The sequence below is a fragment of the Epithele typhae genome (genome assembly GCF_022376455.1).
Source record: "Epithele typhae strain CBS 203.58 chromosome Unknown BXZ73scaffold_19, whole genome shotgun sequence".
NCBI classification, from domain to species: domain Eukaryota; kingdom Fungi; phylum Basidiomycota; class Agaricomycetes; order Polyporales; family Epitheliaceae; genus Epithele; species Epithele typhae.
The window spans coordinates 341,844-357,150 of record NW_025954210.1 but is presented as its reverse complement, the minus strand read 5'-3'; the positions used below and the strand labels follow the sequence as shown (position 1 = coordinate 357,150).

At 58.8% G+C, this 15,307-nt stretch overlaps 1 protein-coding gene across 1 annotated transcript; it reads left to right on the top strand.

Annotated features, from left to right (window-relative positions):
* Nucleotides 1-7,237: 7,237 nt before the first annotated feature.
* On the top strand, nt 7,238-14,133 carry BXZ73DRAFT_100731 (uncharacterized protein; the record flags this gene model as incomplete). Its single annotated transcript, XM_048014666.1, has 13 exons — nt 7,238-7,327; nt 7,378-8,199; nt 8,248-8,301; nt 8,351-8,701; nt 8,757-10,190; nt 10,244-11,421; nt 11,477-11,556; nt 11,612-12,066; nt 12,120-12,365; nt 12,426-12,581; nt 12,641-12,809; nt 12,875-13,730; nt 13,785-14,133. The coding sequence occupies 13 exons, from the start codon at nt 7,238-7,240 to the stop codon at nt 14,131-14,133; spliced, it is 6,240 nt and encodes a 2,079-aa protein (XP_047878656.1).
* Between the last annotated feature and the right edge of the window lie 1,174 nt (nt 14,134-15,307).

Below are 15,307 nucleotides of genomic sequence, written 5' to 3'. Positions count from 1 at the left end.
ACCAAGGCAAGCCAAGAATCATGTCCTCTGGTCCCAGATCTGTAACTAAGAAATCGAGACGCTCGCTATATGTACCCATACCTAACGTAAGCCTTGTGAAATGCGTAATACTACCTGCTTTGTTCTTTGTACCGTCGATATTGTGCACTGTGATCTCCTTGAACAACGGGTGCACCGAAATACCATGCCTATCTATGAACCTTTTACTAACAAAAAGCGAAGTCGCGCCAGAGTCAATCATTGCTGCGGTCTTAACACTCTTATCGTTTCCTTTTACTATCACGCTAGTGCGAAAGTGCGAACCAGATCGATTTGCTTCAGGTATCGTACAGCTATCTACCGTATCGTATGCGCTAGGTACAGGTTCAGGAAACGAAGAAGAAGAGACCTTTGGTGGGGGCGCCGCTGCCGCAGCTCTTAAGCGGGCCCGTTCGGAAAAGACTTCTGGAGCAGTTCAAGCTCGCCACGGAGGATCTTCTGCTGCTCCGTCATCTGCTGCATCTGCTCCAGGATTGCGTTGATCCCCTGCACGTTGGAGTTCGCCGTTGAGGTCGACGCAACCGGGCTGTCCTCGGTGGTGGCTGCAACGCGCTGCTGACTGCTCAGGCGTGGCTTGCCCAGTGCCTTGCTCTGGCACACGCTCTCGCGATGGCCACGGCCTCCGCACCAGCGACAAGTCTCGTTCGAGTGGTTGCCGTCCTTCTTCTGGTGGTCGGTCGCACCACAGCCCCAGCACCTGCCGTTCATCGACCGCCTGAACTCGCTCAGCTTGGCAGCATCAATGTCCATCGCGTCGGGGTCACGGGACATGCGCATGGTCGAGGGAGTTGCCACAGATGCGAACTGCCCGGTGGCGGTACGAGGGACAATCGGGGTTGCAACAGACTTGCCCTGTTCGCGCGCACGCTCAGCTTTGCGTGTGCGAATGCGCATGTCGAGGTCCGTAGCGACCTGAACGAGGTCGGGGAGCGCAGCAGTGTTGCGAGCAGTATGCACCAACTCGTCTTTGATCTCCGAGGAGAGGTGCTCGTAGAACCTGTCGCGGAGGTCGGTCTGGCTGTAGCCGGTCCTGTCCGCGAGCTCATTGAACCGCGCGTAGTACTCGACGACGGAGAGGCTACGCTGGTGAAGAGCCTGCAGGGCTGCCTTCGCGTCGACTGCCTCGTCGGCCGTCTCGAATCGCGTTTTGAACGCCGCTCTGAAGGTCGTCCAGTCGTTGTTGAACACGGCCAGCCCGTTACCGATCGTTTCCAGGTAGGGGGTAGCCCAGATCGCAGCGTCATCGGTGAGGAGAGTGAGAGCCGACTTGATCCACTTCGCGTCGTCGCGATCGAAGCCGCCTGTGGCGTTGGCAGTGTTCAGATGGCCTCCCATCTGCATCGCATAGACTTGGAAGGACGCTACGAAGCGGCGTGCATCCGAACTGGTCTTGCCGTTGTACGGCTGGGGCTTGTTCGCGACCTTTGTCGCGTCCTTCGTGGCTTGGGTGTTGACGTTCGAAGCCACCGTCGCATTCGTCATAGCTTGGGGGAGGGTGGTGGACAGGTTCTGGAACGCGGTTGCCAGATCTGTCACCGCCTGGGTAAGGTTGGCCTGTCCGGCAACCAACTGCTGCTGGTTCGCGGTGAGGGCCTGCATGAGGGCCTGAAACTGCTGGGCATCCATGACTAGGGGTGGGATAGGAGTGTGCGTCTCGTCAAATCTAGCCCTGCGGGTCGTGTAGGTGACAGGGGTACGGATATGGGGACACGGTTGGTTGTCGCACTCTCGCCAGAGGAGGTCGTTTCGCTCGTTGCGGACGATGTGGACGTGCCGGTTGTCTTCAGTGTCAACCGCGTGCTGATGACCTGCGCAAGCCACCGTGCTCTAGGAACCAGGGTACGCTCCGGGGAAGTGAACACCTATTGAGGCTTCCGGGCAGCCAATCAGTCGGGATGACCAACTGCGCGGATAGAGTCGTCGGCCGGGAGCGGGGTAGTGTTCTCAGAGTGTGATACTCGAGCTCAACAGACCCAGGGAGACTGCGATACGCTCAGAGCCTTATAACTCCGGCAGGTATGCAGGGTAGGGGAAGAGCAGGGCGAGTGGCACAGGGTGGGGACGATGCTTGCACGAGTGGGGGCGATCCGATGCTTTGATGCCAGCACTCACTGGTTAGATCTCGACCTAATGACGCGGGAGCGGGCCGCGAACGCCAATCGGAGGAGAGGGAGGTGTGGATGGGTATGGATAGAGGTTGGATGACCTCGATGTGGTGGTGCAGAGGCGTCGCCGGCACTAGGCGCAAAGCAAACACAAACTAGAGTCACGCGAGGGATGTCTAGCCCACAAAGACCAAGTTAACATAGCTCTACATACATACAGGCAATCGAGATACTCACCTAGCCCACAAAGACCAAGAGGTCGAGATGAGGGCTAGGACACGAAGTGCAAGTGCTAAGAGAGTCCGCGATACGGGCGCTTAAGCGCGGGAACAACCTTCCAATATAGTAACAGGCAGAGAAAAGGCAGAGAAATGGCGAAAAATAATACATAGGGTGAGTCCAGAGTCCGTTCCACGACAGTTTACACTGCCGGCGAGGCTGAGGAATCAGCGTGAAGGGGAGGAGAAGAGGCAAAAGAGGAATTTCACACCGCGCGCGGAGGGTGGCCGTGGCCATAAGCGCTTAAGCACCATGACTTCAAGCTTGATTGCGTTCTGGAGGCGCACCAAGCTCGCGCGGTTGAGGAAAAAACATCGTGACTTGTGGTGGGTACGAGGAGGCGGAAACGCAGGGAGTGGGTGGTCATGTTGGCTTTGTGGAGGTGGGAAGTTGAACGTACCGGGCGCAGAGTGGCGGCCATGAGGGCGACGAGACAATGATGGTCTGCGAGAAGTTGTTAAAAGCCACATCAATGTCGATAGAAATGTGGGCACTGTGAACGAGATGCTGAGAGCAAAGGGAGGAACTCACCATGTCTTGATGGATCACCCGCGAGCGTGAGTGGCACATCGCGCTGAGGGGATGATGGCGGTCGCAGGGGAAGTCCAGTAGGCGCGCACACGTGCACACGCGCCCATGCAGTCTGGCGACCGAACGGAGGCCAAAGCGGGACGCCACTGCGGCGCCGCCGCATCGAACCACGACAATTAGCAAGAAATCATCATAAGCAAATTTTGCCAGACCACAGACTCTTCGTCGTCGCTAACACCGACTGTAGTACGTCTTCCCAAGGATGTATATATCTTGACTTAACTTTCGTATTCGCAACCTGCTCACTGCCCTCGCCCGTGCCCCGTGCCCCGTGCGCCGCGCGTTCGCCGTGCCGCGCGTGACTACGAGCGCGTCGAATAGGAGGAGGAAGAGGCGGAGGCGGGTGATTCACTCGCGACGGTGGTGGTCCGCGGGATGGCCCTTGCTCTCGCCATCGCCCACGCTTCGCTATTCCGGCCTTGAGCGGTGTGGTGCGGACGCCGTTGACTTGCGCGCGGTCAAAGCCGTCGGCGACAAGAATCGCGATGCAGCGGGACTTGATCGTTGGCTCGCAGGGGGCTAGGCGGGCTGAGAGCGCTTCAAAGCCCGTGAGCCAGGTGTTGGGCCGCATGGGAGGGTCGGAAGAAACGCGCTGATCGTTGACATGTGTAGTGCAAGCGAGATAGCAGCTAGCTCGACGCGGGCTAGACATTCGCCGTGAGAGGGGGTCACCAGTGTACCTTGGAATACCCAGGTGCGTCGGCGCCGCGAGTATGGACAACACGCCGGGCGTCGGACGAGCAGGGCTGTGGTGCCCAAACGACCCGGCGCTGCGATGAACTACTCACTGACCGTCTCGCTGTTTGGGAACAGGGTCGCTTCAATACACGCGAGGGGGAGATGAAATGCGCACCTAATGTACAGAGAAGCACGCCTTAAGTCCATTGTAAACATGAGACGGAACGTGAAAGGCCGAGACAATGCTAAATTGGTGAGCAAGAACACGAGATGTCCGCAGTCGAATAAATCATGTCCCAGTTGTGTCCCAGAGAAGCAAACATTCTGATGAAGAGGATACACATGGAAAGACCAGGTTCCGCAGAACAGCGAGAAATTAGAAGAGATGTCAAGAACAAATTTGGGGAACAGAGGCCCCGGATGGGAGAAAGGGAGGTGGTGAGGCTCGCCGTCGCCGGACTGCGGCGGACTCCATCCGTAAGCGGTACAGGCGCCCGCGCTGACCCGCGCATCCTCGCGCGCACCGCGTTCTCTGCCGCGCGCACTGTTCGCGCACTCGCGAACCGACCGTATGGCTCATTACGAACTTACCATGCACCCCGCGCGCCATGAATCACCCTTGGAGGGGCACATGATCGTCTACTATCATTATCATATCATCGACTATAGCTTTCCGTCTAACCTACTAGTGCCTGTAGTCGATCCATCATAACCTGTATGCGGCCACGAAATATGATCAAACGTCACATCGAAGACGAATGAATATCAACTGCTACCGTTCTGCCATCATCATTTGTCGCGCAGACAATAGACGGCCTGTCCCGATCTGGCAGAGTCGCGTGCTATCGGGCGCTACCGTTAAAAACACCTTTTGCTGATGACTCCTCTTCTGCAATCCCGGTGTCCTTCAGCGTTGGCGCGAGGATCTTTGCCATCACGAGGAAGCAATAGTAATCCGCGGAGAAGACGTCGAAAATGCGGGGGATGTGAGGATCCAGTGGATCGTTACGGGGGAGACGGTAAAAGAAATGTTGAGTGTATGCCTCATTTAAGACGTCGCCGCCGTACTTGATGATCAACGGAGGCCTGTCCAGCAGATTCAATTCGAAGATATTGCTCGTTGCTCGCGTATTTTCTGGGATGGCTTCGAAATGGGCGAGGATGGCCTTGCGCTCATGTTCGGTCAAGTCGCATGGCAGAGTATGTCGAGAGCTGTCGTCAAGAACTGCGACAAGAGGCACTGCCACGATGATACATGCCAATTCAAACATCGCCAGGGAACCTGGGTCAAGCGTGTGAGGTGTGTGAGAGGATCAAGCAGCCCATCTGTCGAGTCAAAACGCCAGATTGGCAACATACCGCGCAGGGGCGTTTTGTGGTGCTTATTACATAATCACGCACGGCGCTTGCGATTCCGACGACTCAGCTTGCGTGAGGCCGCGAACGCGCGCGACTCGGACGGCGTTGTCGTCGTCGTCGTCGTCGTCGTCGTCGTCGGGGACAGTGCTGCGGCCAGCACAAGCTTCATATTTCCACTATGTTGAGTGCGGGAACGGCGCTGCAAACGCGCGACGTCGTCGAACTCCATTCGCACCCGGCTTTGTCACGCGCCACGGACATATATGTATACCTACTTGCCTCCGCTGCCCGCAAGCGTAGCAAGGCTTTTGATCCGCGTACATAGTAAGTAAGTCGTCGCGCCGCGGCGACAGCAGGCGTCTCTTCATCAGCCCGCGTGAGTCCCGACAGAAGCCGCGTGTGTACGTATGTGCTTGAATATTCCAGGCGCGACGATCCGGGAAATCGCCCATCGCCTCCGCGTTGTGTGCCCGCCGCGTCAAACAGCGTCCCCCCAACATCGCGGAGGCACCTCGAATGGTCGCGAGAGGGCCGAAGCACTGGGGCTGATTCGAAGCGTGGCCGCCGCGGAGCAGGTGCCCGGTGCCCGTGGCTTCTCAGTCTCTTGCAATTGGACGCTGGATTTCGGGGTCCGGGGCGTGCACTGTCGCGAAAGTTGCCTCTCGCCCCCACCCCTCCGCTTGGGGCTAGATCTGTCTTGAATCCTCAGGCGAACTCGAGAAGCTCAATCGATGGGACGACGCACGCGCACGCCAGGGCCCCCGATCGCGACCACGTCCGAGTCGATGCACCTTATCCGAGGCGGGGGTATACATCGTGGCTTTGGTTACTGGTTCAATTCAGTGTCACTCCTTGTCTCTGTCGTGCTGGTTGTCGGCATCCATCCGTGTGATGGACGACCCCTCTGCGAAATTCCTATGTGTAAGTGGGGCACCACGCTATATTGTTGTTTAAAAATAGTCACCGTGCATGTACACACACCCGAGGAGCGATCCAGCGTACTGATAGGCTTTTTCAAACTATTGGGGTACTTCTAGGTGATTCTTGCGACGCTTGAACACAGCGAGCACGGCAGTGGCGATGTTAGCCAATTCGGAAACACCACAGATCACACTTACAACGATGTCCCCGATATGATTGGCCGTGTGAAGAACGTCAGAATCAGCGCAAGCACAGACGGTGCGGCGATCCTGACACACAGCGAGACCATGGCAGCCAGAACAGGCTCGATTCACCGTGACGCGAACGGCGCAGTCACCGCGCACACGTGTCGGCACGACCCCAAAATTTAAATACGTACTGCTAGTATGCCTCTTCGCGGCCGGTGCTTGACGGAACGACCGAGACGCTTTGTACGTAGGAAAGAAAAAGGCTGTGGGTGCCATTATATGTGGGCTGGCGCCGGCTGTCACATCCGTGAGGGATGACATGTGACAACAACGGCGTGACAACGCGTCTCTCGACCAGCCGCGCGCGCGGGCACTTGTTGCCTTGTCTTCCGCTCATCATGCGCATCCTCATTTCCTCCGGAAATCGTCAATTTCATGCGACACGCTCCGAAGTGGTAGTATTCGAAAGTGAGGTCAAGAATCCAAAGAAGATGTAGGAAAACTGGTCGCCAGGCATTGGATATTATGTGAGTGCTACACATCGCCCTGCGACGGGGAACCGACATCTGAATATATGCGGCCCGAAAGGCGAGAGATGGGAAAAATCTCTGCCTCGTGTCATCTGCCGTTATCGTCTGTCCATCTCGCTTCTTTCCTGCAAACGCAACGCAACGCTCCGGGTCTAATCAAAGTTGTTTGAAGCTACTGTGTGAAGCTGTTATTTCATGCTCGTGAGTGTTTGCATAAATTTCTTCATGCGGACATAAAACATCATGTTGCTTCTTCTCACAGTCGCTGTGCAAGAAGCATGTTCTACGCAGAGCTCGAGCCCGAGACTGAGACCGTCGTGCGTACTGCCGTTTATCGCTAGCATCTTCGCCAATTTCCGCCTGTCATTCAGCTGTCCAACCAGGTCATATGCTCTCCCTCGAGGTTCCCCCATGGCCTCCTTCCCTGCAATGTCAATCCTTGAGCGAGAGGGATATCCCTAGCTTATAAGCCGCTCCGCGAGATCAAATCCATGTCTCTCCTCTCGCGGTCGAACGACAGCCCAGAGGTCACCGCTTCGCAGCCACCATGGGCGACAAAATCGACTATCAATACTTCCTTCCGCACGAAAGCGGCAAAACTCACCTTGTTGGTGCAACGCAAGTCACTGTTTACCAGGTATGTCCCCGCACGGTCTTATTTCTACATTGTCTGATCGTGCTGCATAGGGGATTTTCGACGATGACAGCAGAGACAAGACTCACGACTACCTCTACATTGGCAAGTTCTACCCGGATTTCTACATCCGTACTTCCGACTTCGACACTCGCCTCAAGGACGCCACCCTGGAGGCCGACTTCGAGAAGGCAGTGAAGGCCATCGACAATCCCGGGGGCGATGCTACCGACTTCTTCCACGTCTGGAAGGCCAGCGGCGGCTGGTTCGCCTCCCCGACCTCGTTCATGCACCGCGTCAGCCGGGGTATGACACTCACGAAGTGGTCGTACAACCAGAAGCGCCTATGGGAGAAGATCATCGACTCCGCCGAAGTCGCGACCCTGCCCGTCTCGCACAACCCCGTCATGGGCCGTTTCCTGACACTTCCCTCATCTATCCCCCTCTCCGAGTTCGTCGTCTCCACCACCAAAACCGAAGACTACCTTTCGCTCGCCGAGCTCCAGACCGCGGTGGACGAGTTCCCCATTCCGCGCCCCCGCGTGATGTCGTACGCAGCCGCCGATCAGGACGCCTCGCTTTGCCTTGTTGGGTCCTCGTTCCTCGGTCTCTACGAGACCTGGACGTCTTCTGCGACCTACGCGGCGCTATGCGCGGAGAAAGACGTGGATCCTCTCGACCGGCCGTGGCCTGCCAACCGCGCTGCGGCCACCAACATCGCCCAGCTGTTCCACAACCCGAACCCTACGCCTGGCACTGATGAAGGCGTGGAGACCTCGACGACGGTGACTGCCAAGAAGATCAAGGCGGCGGAGAACCGCCGGAAGCATGCGCCGGGCCAAAATCAGGTGATGGATGGCGTCTCCGCGACAGTCGTAGGTCCCTCTCTTACACCATCGTCGCGCTTGCTCACTCGATGCTAGCTTGCCGGAATGCTTTGGGGCGGTCCAGGACGCGACATGAAAGGCACCGCCGAGGTACGTATTTCGGATGTTTTTGTCTATGCGTCACTGACGTCGCCCTCAGTGGCTTCATCGGAGCGCATTCCGTTTTGGCGGCCTCGGGGATGCCATCAACCCGTTCTCATCGCAGAACAAATCCAATTTGGTTTTCGGGACGAAGGAGTGCAACACCCACATGATCCGTGCCGAGGACGCGATCACGAAGCTCATCGACCACTGCCCTACTGCCTCGAGCGGCCTCCTCGTCACCGAAAACGTTCTTGCTGGGAACGTGCGCCATCTCCAGGCCGACGGGAGCGTTGTCGAAAACGCCATCCCCGACTGGTTCCAAGACGAATGGAACAACAATCCCGGGACTATGTGGTGGCTTTCCATGCAGCTCACCTACGCATTCAATATCGATCTCAATCCCCAGGTGAGACCCGTTGTCGACAGTTCATGCGTAATAGGACTGATCCTTGAAACAACAGCACATCAACCTCACGATGAACGCACGCGTTGATTTCGACCCGTTCAATCGGTACAGGCCACTGCTGTATGAAGCGAAGCTCGACGACGTCGTCCTCAACATTGTTCTAGAAAGGTTCGGCTTAGTCGCTGGACCAGCGCCTGCACCCACACCGGCCCCCGTTCCTGGACCGCCCCCCAAGAAGGCAGCGGCGGTGACGATCTCTATGGTCGCTCCACAAGTCGAACAGAAGCTCGACACCACACGTGATCTCTACATCAGTGCATACCTCAACCAGGCTCTGTCGCTTTCCGACCACCGTACCTCATCTTTGGACCTTCCGGCTCGCCGCGCTGCGAACTCGTCATCCATTCCCCTTCGCGTCTCAGGACAGGCGCCTTCTTCACGGCGCGTTGCCCAGTATGCTGCCGGGCTGGCGAACGTCACGCCGGGGGGATCTCCTTCGCTTCGAGCATCGGGCGCTCATGGATTCGCCTTGCCTGGGCTCTCCCTTGCCACCATTGCCACCTCTGCCGATTCAGAAGCGCACGCGGACTGGAACAAGCCCTTCGTACCTGATCTGGTCACCCTCAATGGCGTCATGATATACTCTCCTAAGATCGTTTTACACGAAGGCTCATCCGCATCATATTCCTCGTCCGCTCGGCTGGAGGTCGCTTGCGCGTCTGCCAGCGTCGACACACTGCATACCCTCCCCCTCCTTGTCGTCGGCGCGGATCCCCCTCCTAATGGATTCACGCTCGAGGGTGACATCGCCCTCTTCGGCATCTCCGACCTCACCGCCAAGTTTTACAGTTGGCACGGACCCGTCCCCCACGACTCCAAGGTCGCAAACCCGCTGTACGAGATGGCGATCGTACCCGGCGATTTCAAGCTCTCGTCTGTCCTCGATGTCCTCAAAGGCACGCCGTTCGATGCACTCACCTTCCGGGACGCTACGTTCATGCGCCAAGACATCGCGTTCGACCCGACGAAGGCGCCCGGCTGGCATGTCGACGTCGACTTCCCCATCAACGCGGATGCCGGGCTGCTGTACGACGTCCTCCATACCATGCTCGGGGTGCAGGATCCCAGTGTTCATCTCCACGCCGGGCTGGGGCTCAACCACAATTGGAACAACAGCCTCGGGGTCCACAGCTTCACGCTCGACGGCTCCATCCCGGGGATGGTGGTCAAGATCTGCGATGGGTTGACGCTGACGTCGGTCGGCGTGCAGCTCTTGGGCGTCCGCCGTGTCATCCCTGGGGGTGTGAAGCCGAAGACGAGCATGGAGTACGGCTTCGGCGTGTTTGGGTCGTTCGCGCTCAAGATCCCGGGTGCCCTTGTGCCGCTCGAGCTCGACTACCAGATGCAGAAGATCGGACCAGTGCTGCGCCTTGCCGCGACCCTCAAGGCCGACACCTGGGACTCCCCCTTTGGTATCACTGGCTTGAAGGTACGCTCTACTCTGCTTCGTCAACGCTCGTTTGTTGACATATCTGAGGGCAGCTGTCGGAGGTGTCGTTCGAGGCGGATCTCGTGGCCAAGGCTCCCATGAAGACGTTCTCCTTCGACGTCTCCGCGGTCTTCCAGTACGGCGTCACTACTGCAGTCTTCAACGGCTCCTACGCCGCGGGCGGCCACTTCTCCCTCAGCGCTACGGTGTCCAACTTCGACATCATCACCATCAGCGACATCTTCGAGTCGCTCACCGGGGAGTCGCTCGACCTTCCTGACATCGACTTCAAGGTCGGCTCTGCGACAGTGACGGTGGCATCTGGCACCGGCCTCCTGATCGCCCTCACCGACGTCGAGATCGAAGGCCATGTGTCCGCCAACGCGGTGCTGTCCATCAATTCGCGGGGTGCGATGATCCGCGGAGACATCACGAGCACCGACGGGATCTCATTCGGCGAGGTTGAGCTGAAGAAGGCGTACATCGAGATCGATCTACGCAAGGGCATGGAGGACTCAGGCGTCATGCTCGGCGGAGAGATTTCCATCGCGTCTCTGACCATAGACGCCCTCGTTCACCTCTATCGCGGCGCGGACAAGAGCATGCAATGGACTGCGTTCGCGTCCCTTACCACGGACACCCAGATCCTCGCAATCTCCAAGGTCGTCCCCGCGCTGCGCGACACTTTCCTCGACCTCGCTCTCACCAAGGTCGTCTTCGTCGCCGCCTCCCAGGACGACCCGCTTGTCTCCGGTGTTGTCACCACGGGCTACCGGATCCACAAGGGCGTACAGGTCTGCGCGGTGCTGTCTCCCATCAAGGAGCTCGACTCGCTCATGCGCTCGAGCGCGCCGACGTCTGGTCTCGTGCTCAGCGCCGGGTGGTCGAGGCAGACGGGCTTCGAGCTCGAGGTCCTCATGCCGACGGAATCGATCGTGAACTTCGGGAACGGGATCACAACGGACCCCTTCGCGCTGCGGATCCTCTTTGGCGGGAGCCAACCGACGCTGGAGCTTTCTGCGGGGATCAACATCCCAACCCCGCCGGATGGCGACAAGCTCAAGTTCTCGCTCGTTCTGGACATCAACCTCGTCGGGGCGTCTGCGACGGCGCAGATGCACGGCAACTGGAAGAATCCGCTCGGATTGGGCAAGGACGTGGCCATCGGGCCCGATGTCGCGCTGTCCATAGGCATCATATTCGCTCAGTTCGTGGCGACCGGTACTATCAGGTGAGCGATTAGTGCTCTTCCCCCGCTGTACCACCACTCACTCGGCTGTCTCTAGCAAATTTGGTGTTGCAGGCGGCATGGCAATCGGCAAGGTCTCAGCGCAAGTAGCGATGCAAGTGTCCGAGGATCCTACGCGTATGTACCCTACCACCGAATCCTGCGCGGTATTCCTAAACTCACAACTTTGCAGAGGAACTACTCATGGGCGAAGTGAAGAGGCTCGATCTCGACGACATCGTGTCGTTCGCGAACGTGATCACCGGACTCGACATCCCGCAGCCGCCTAACCTGGTGGACTTCCAGGACATCTCGCTCTACGTCTGCCCCTTCGGAACGATGATCGGTACGATCGTGTACCCTCAAGGCTTCTCGTTCAAGGCAGCGATGGTGCTCTTTGGAAAGCACGTCGACGCCGCATGCGTCGTCGACAACACCCAGGTCCTCGTCCAGGGCGGAGTCGACAACTTTGTACTCGGTCCGCTCTCCGTCCACGGCACTAACGGCCCGCGTGCGGTCATCAAGGTGAACGTCGGTCCGAAGGAGCAACACATCCTCGTCGACGGCGTGGTTTCATTCCTCGACGCCAGCGTCGCTCTGCATGCCGAGGTTGGCATCTTGCCGAAGCCCATGCTCCAGTTCTACCTGGTGCGTGCATCTCTCCGTGCTGGATGACAGCGTGCTGATGCGACTCCCTTCAGCTCGTGAAGTTCACGGACCTGTTCCTGTTCAACCTCCAGGCACGACTAGAGGGCGATCTATCATCGTACCAGTCACTCGAGAACGCGGACTTCACCTTCTATGCGCTTATGCAGCAGGACATCTTGGTGTATGTGCGCGGACAGGTCGACGCCCAGTTTGAGATATTCCGCAGCACGGCCGAGGAAGGTTTCGAATCCGCGAAGAAGGCTCTGCAGGACGAGGAAGAAGTCGTCAACAAGAACATTGTGTGTCTATCTATCTCCCCGAACGTCTCTTCTGTGTTTTAACTTGCACTCTGCTCTCAGGATGCGGCCAAAGAAGTCCTTCGCAAGGCCCAAGAGGCCTGGAACCGCAAGTACCATGAAATTGTGGACGGTGCTCAGAAGATTATCGACGACTACCTCAGCGCAATTGATGACCTACAGCGCAAGATCGGCTATGCCCAGACCGACTATGATAACGTGCGTCTGCTCCTCGTTCTTCTCACCACCGAGTACGCTGACCTTAGTTGGTTGCAAAGGCAATGACGGAGGCTGAGAACGCCGTTCAGAAGGCGAACAACGATCGCGCTGCGGCCATGCGCGAAGCCAACGCCGCTCTCGAAAGTGCCAAGAACGAGGCATCGGCTGGGATCAACAGCGCGATCGACAGCCTCAATGATGCCAAAGACTTCTTGAACCGCAACTTCGGTGCGTGTTCCACGACTCGCTGTCCTCCGCGACGCGTGGGCTCAGAGCTGACGATTTGTGCAAAGGATATGCCGTGCGCGACATTGAGAACGCCCAGAGGAAGGTCGACGGCATTCAAAGCGACATCGACACATGCCAGGGCCACATCGATTGGTGCAACGGCCGGCCGTGGTGGGACATCCCTGCGCACGCCGCCGTCGCCGCGTACTACGTCGAACTTGCTGGGCTCGAGGCAGCGAGGGGCATCGCCTGGACCGCGCTCGAGGTCGCCAAAGCCGTCGTCAAGGGCGCTGGCTACGTCGCCGCGGAGGGCGCGATCGGCGCAGCCGAGCTCGCCCTCCAAGGTGCGCGCGAGACCGCGAAGGGCCTCATCGACGCTGCCGAGGCAGGCGTTACCACTGCGGACAAGATCTCGGAGGGAGCACTGGACGTCGCCAAGGACACCCTCGAAGCCGTGCGGTACGGCGGCAAGTACGTCGTGCTGCAGGGCGCGCGCGACGCGCTCAAGCTGTACGAGGAAGCGAACCGGGCCGCGTTCGAGGCCGCGCGCAAGGCGATCGACACCGTCGAGGAGTGTTTCGAGTTCGTGACCTTCGAGGCCGCGCAGAAGGGGCTGGACGCGGCCAAGACGGCGGCAACGACGGCGCTCAAGGGGCTGCAGAAGGCGCTCGACTTGGCGGAGTCCGTCGAAGACATCGCGCTCAAGGTCGGGCAGTGGCTCGTCGACCAGATGCTGGAGCTCGTCGACATCCAGCGGATCGAGCTCTCGGGATCGCTGCGCGCGATCGTGGGCGCGGGGGGTGGGGCGAAGAAGCCGTTCACGGTGCACGTCAAGTACGTCCTCATGGGCAATCCCGGCACCTTCGATGGGGTGCTCGACCTGTCCGACATCGTGTCGTTCATTGTGTCCCTCTTCAACCAGTGAGTACTCTCCTTCCGTCGTCGAGCACGATACTGACGTACCGCCTCGTCCAGGATGCTCGACGAGGTCGAAGGCAAACTACCGGTACCCGACAAGACGGACTCCTCCGAAAAGACAGACTCCGGCTCGGGCTCCGGCTCGGGCTCCGACACGCTCCCCACGGGCGGTGGCTCCAGCGGGTCGTACGACCCCGACTGGCTGCATCATTACGATCCCCACGACCGCCGTCACCGCGGCGACCCTCCTCCGTTTTTCGACGACCCGAAATGGCCCTACGAGGGCAACAGCCACTTCCCCAAGCTCTATGGCCGCCCCGTCGCCCGCAGCCTGGCGTCTCGGAGGACGCTGGCGGCGCAGCCCGGCCCTTTCCGTGCGTTTATTGAGCACCACGAGGACAAGTAGACGTAGGAACGTTAGCGCAGAAGTGTCCTGAAGTGTGTTTGAAAGAAGCTGTGTTTGTACGAGTACCGTCATGTTGTATATCGTCGTTGAACTGATGCGTGTGTGTCCTCTATCTGTGGCTGTGGCGTCATCGAGCAGAGCTGTTCGTCTTCTTCACCTTGCACACTGTACTGGTATTGGAGAGCTCGAGACCCAACGTTCAACGCTCAACTTCGTGCATAGCAATACAAGGCTCGAACGTGCGCGCGCAAACTAGGCGACACGAGGAATGTCCCCGCTTTCGAAACGACGTCGACTCCAGCATACAAACAAACACCGCACCACCGCATGAATCCATACTATCCGCGTGCATGCTCTCGTCAACTCACGCCGCGACGACGTCCGCAGGCGCGTACGTCTTCCTGCCCTCCGCCTCCTAGGGCTCGTGCTCGCACGTCGGCGGGACGGGCGCAGCACGCGCATGCGGAAGTTGTGGCCGAGCGCGCATCGCCGAACACCTGGTCGAGCTCCTCAAGCGAGAGCACCTTCGTCTCGGGCACGAAGAAGAGCGCAGTGAAAAAGCCAAAAAAAAAAAAGCTGTGGGCGCGCGTGCGTGCTCGGGTGAGCGTCGAGAGGCGAGGAAGAGAAGAGAAGAGAGTGTAGGCGCACTTCCGTGAGACGGGCCGTCGCCTATGCACGAGTCCTCCGACTTGCGTGTGGCCGTAGCGAACGCGCGCGACGGCGTCGGGACTGCGCCGCAGCCCGCGCGCTTCCATATTTCTAAGTACTAGTTCGAGTGCTGGGCCTGCGCGACTTGCGTCGGCGGAGCGCGTCGTCGGACTCCATTTGCGCCTGGGCTTGCTCGTTTGCGCGCCACGGACCGTCACCTACGTCTCTGCAAGCGTGCACGAGTTTTGATCCGCCCGAGCGGCGGCGTCACCGAGGCCGTCGTGGCCGCGACGACACAGGACAGGCGTTCCCCGGAAGTACTAAGAAGTATATCTAGTGGAGCGTTGCGTAAGTTCGTCGCGGCGCGGCGCGACGTGGGTCATGCGGCGGCGGCGACCGTCTCGCCATCCGCCCCGCGCGCGCGTCCTGTAAGCAGCATGAACGTTGAACGTTGAAGCTTTGAAATTGGCACCGCAGCGCCAGTGAGGCCGACCATGTAAGTATTTAATTACTCGCGCGCCGGCGG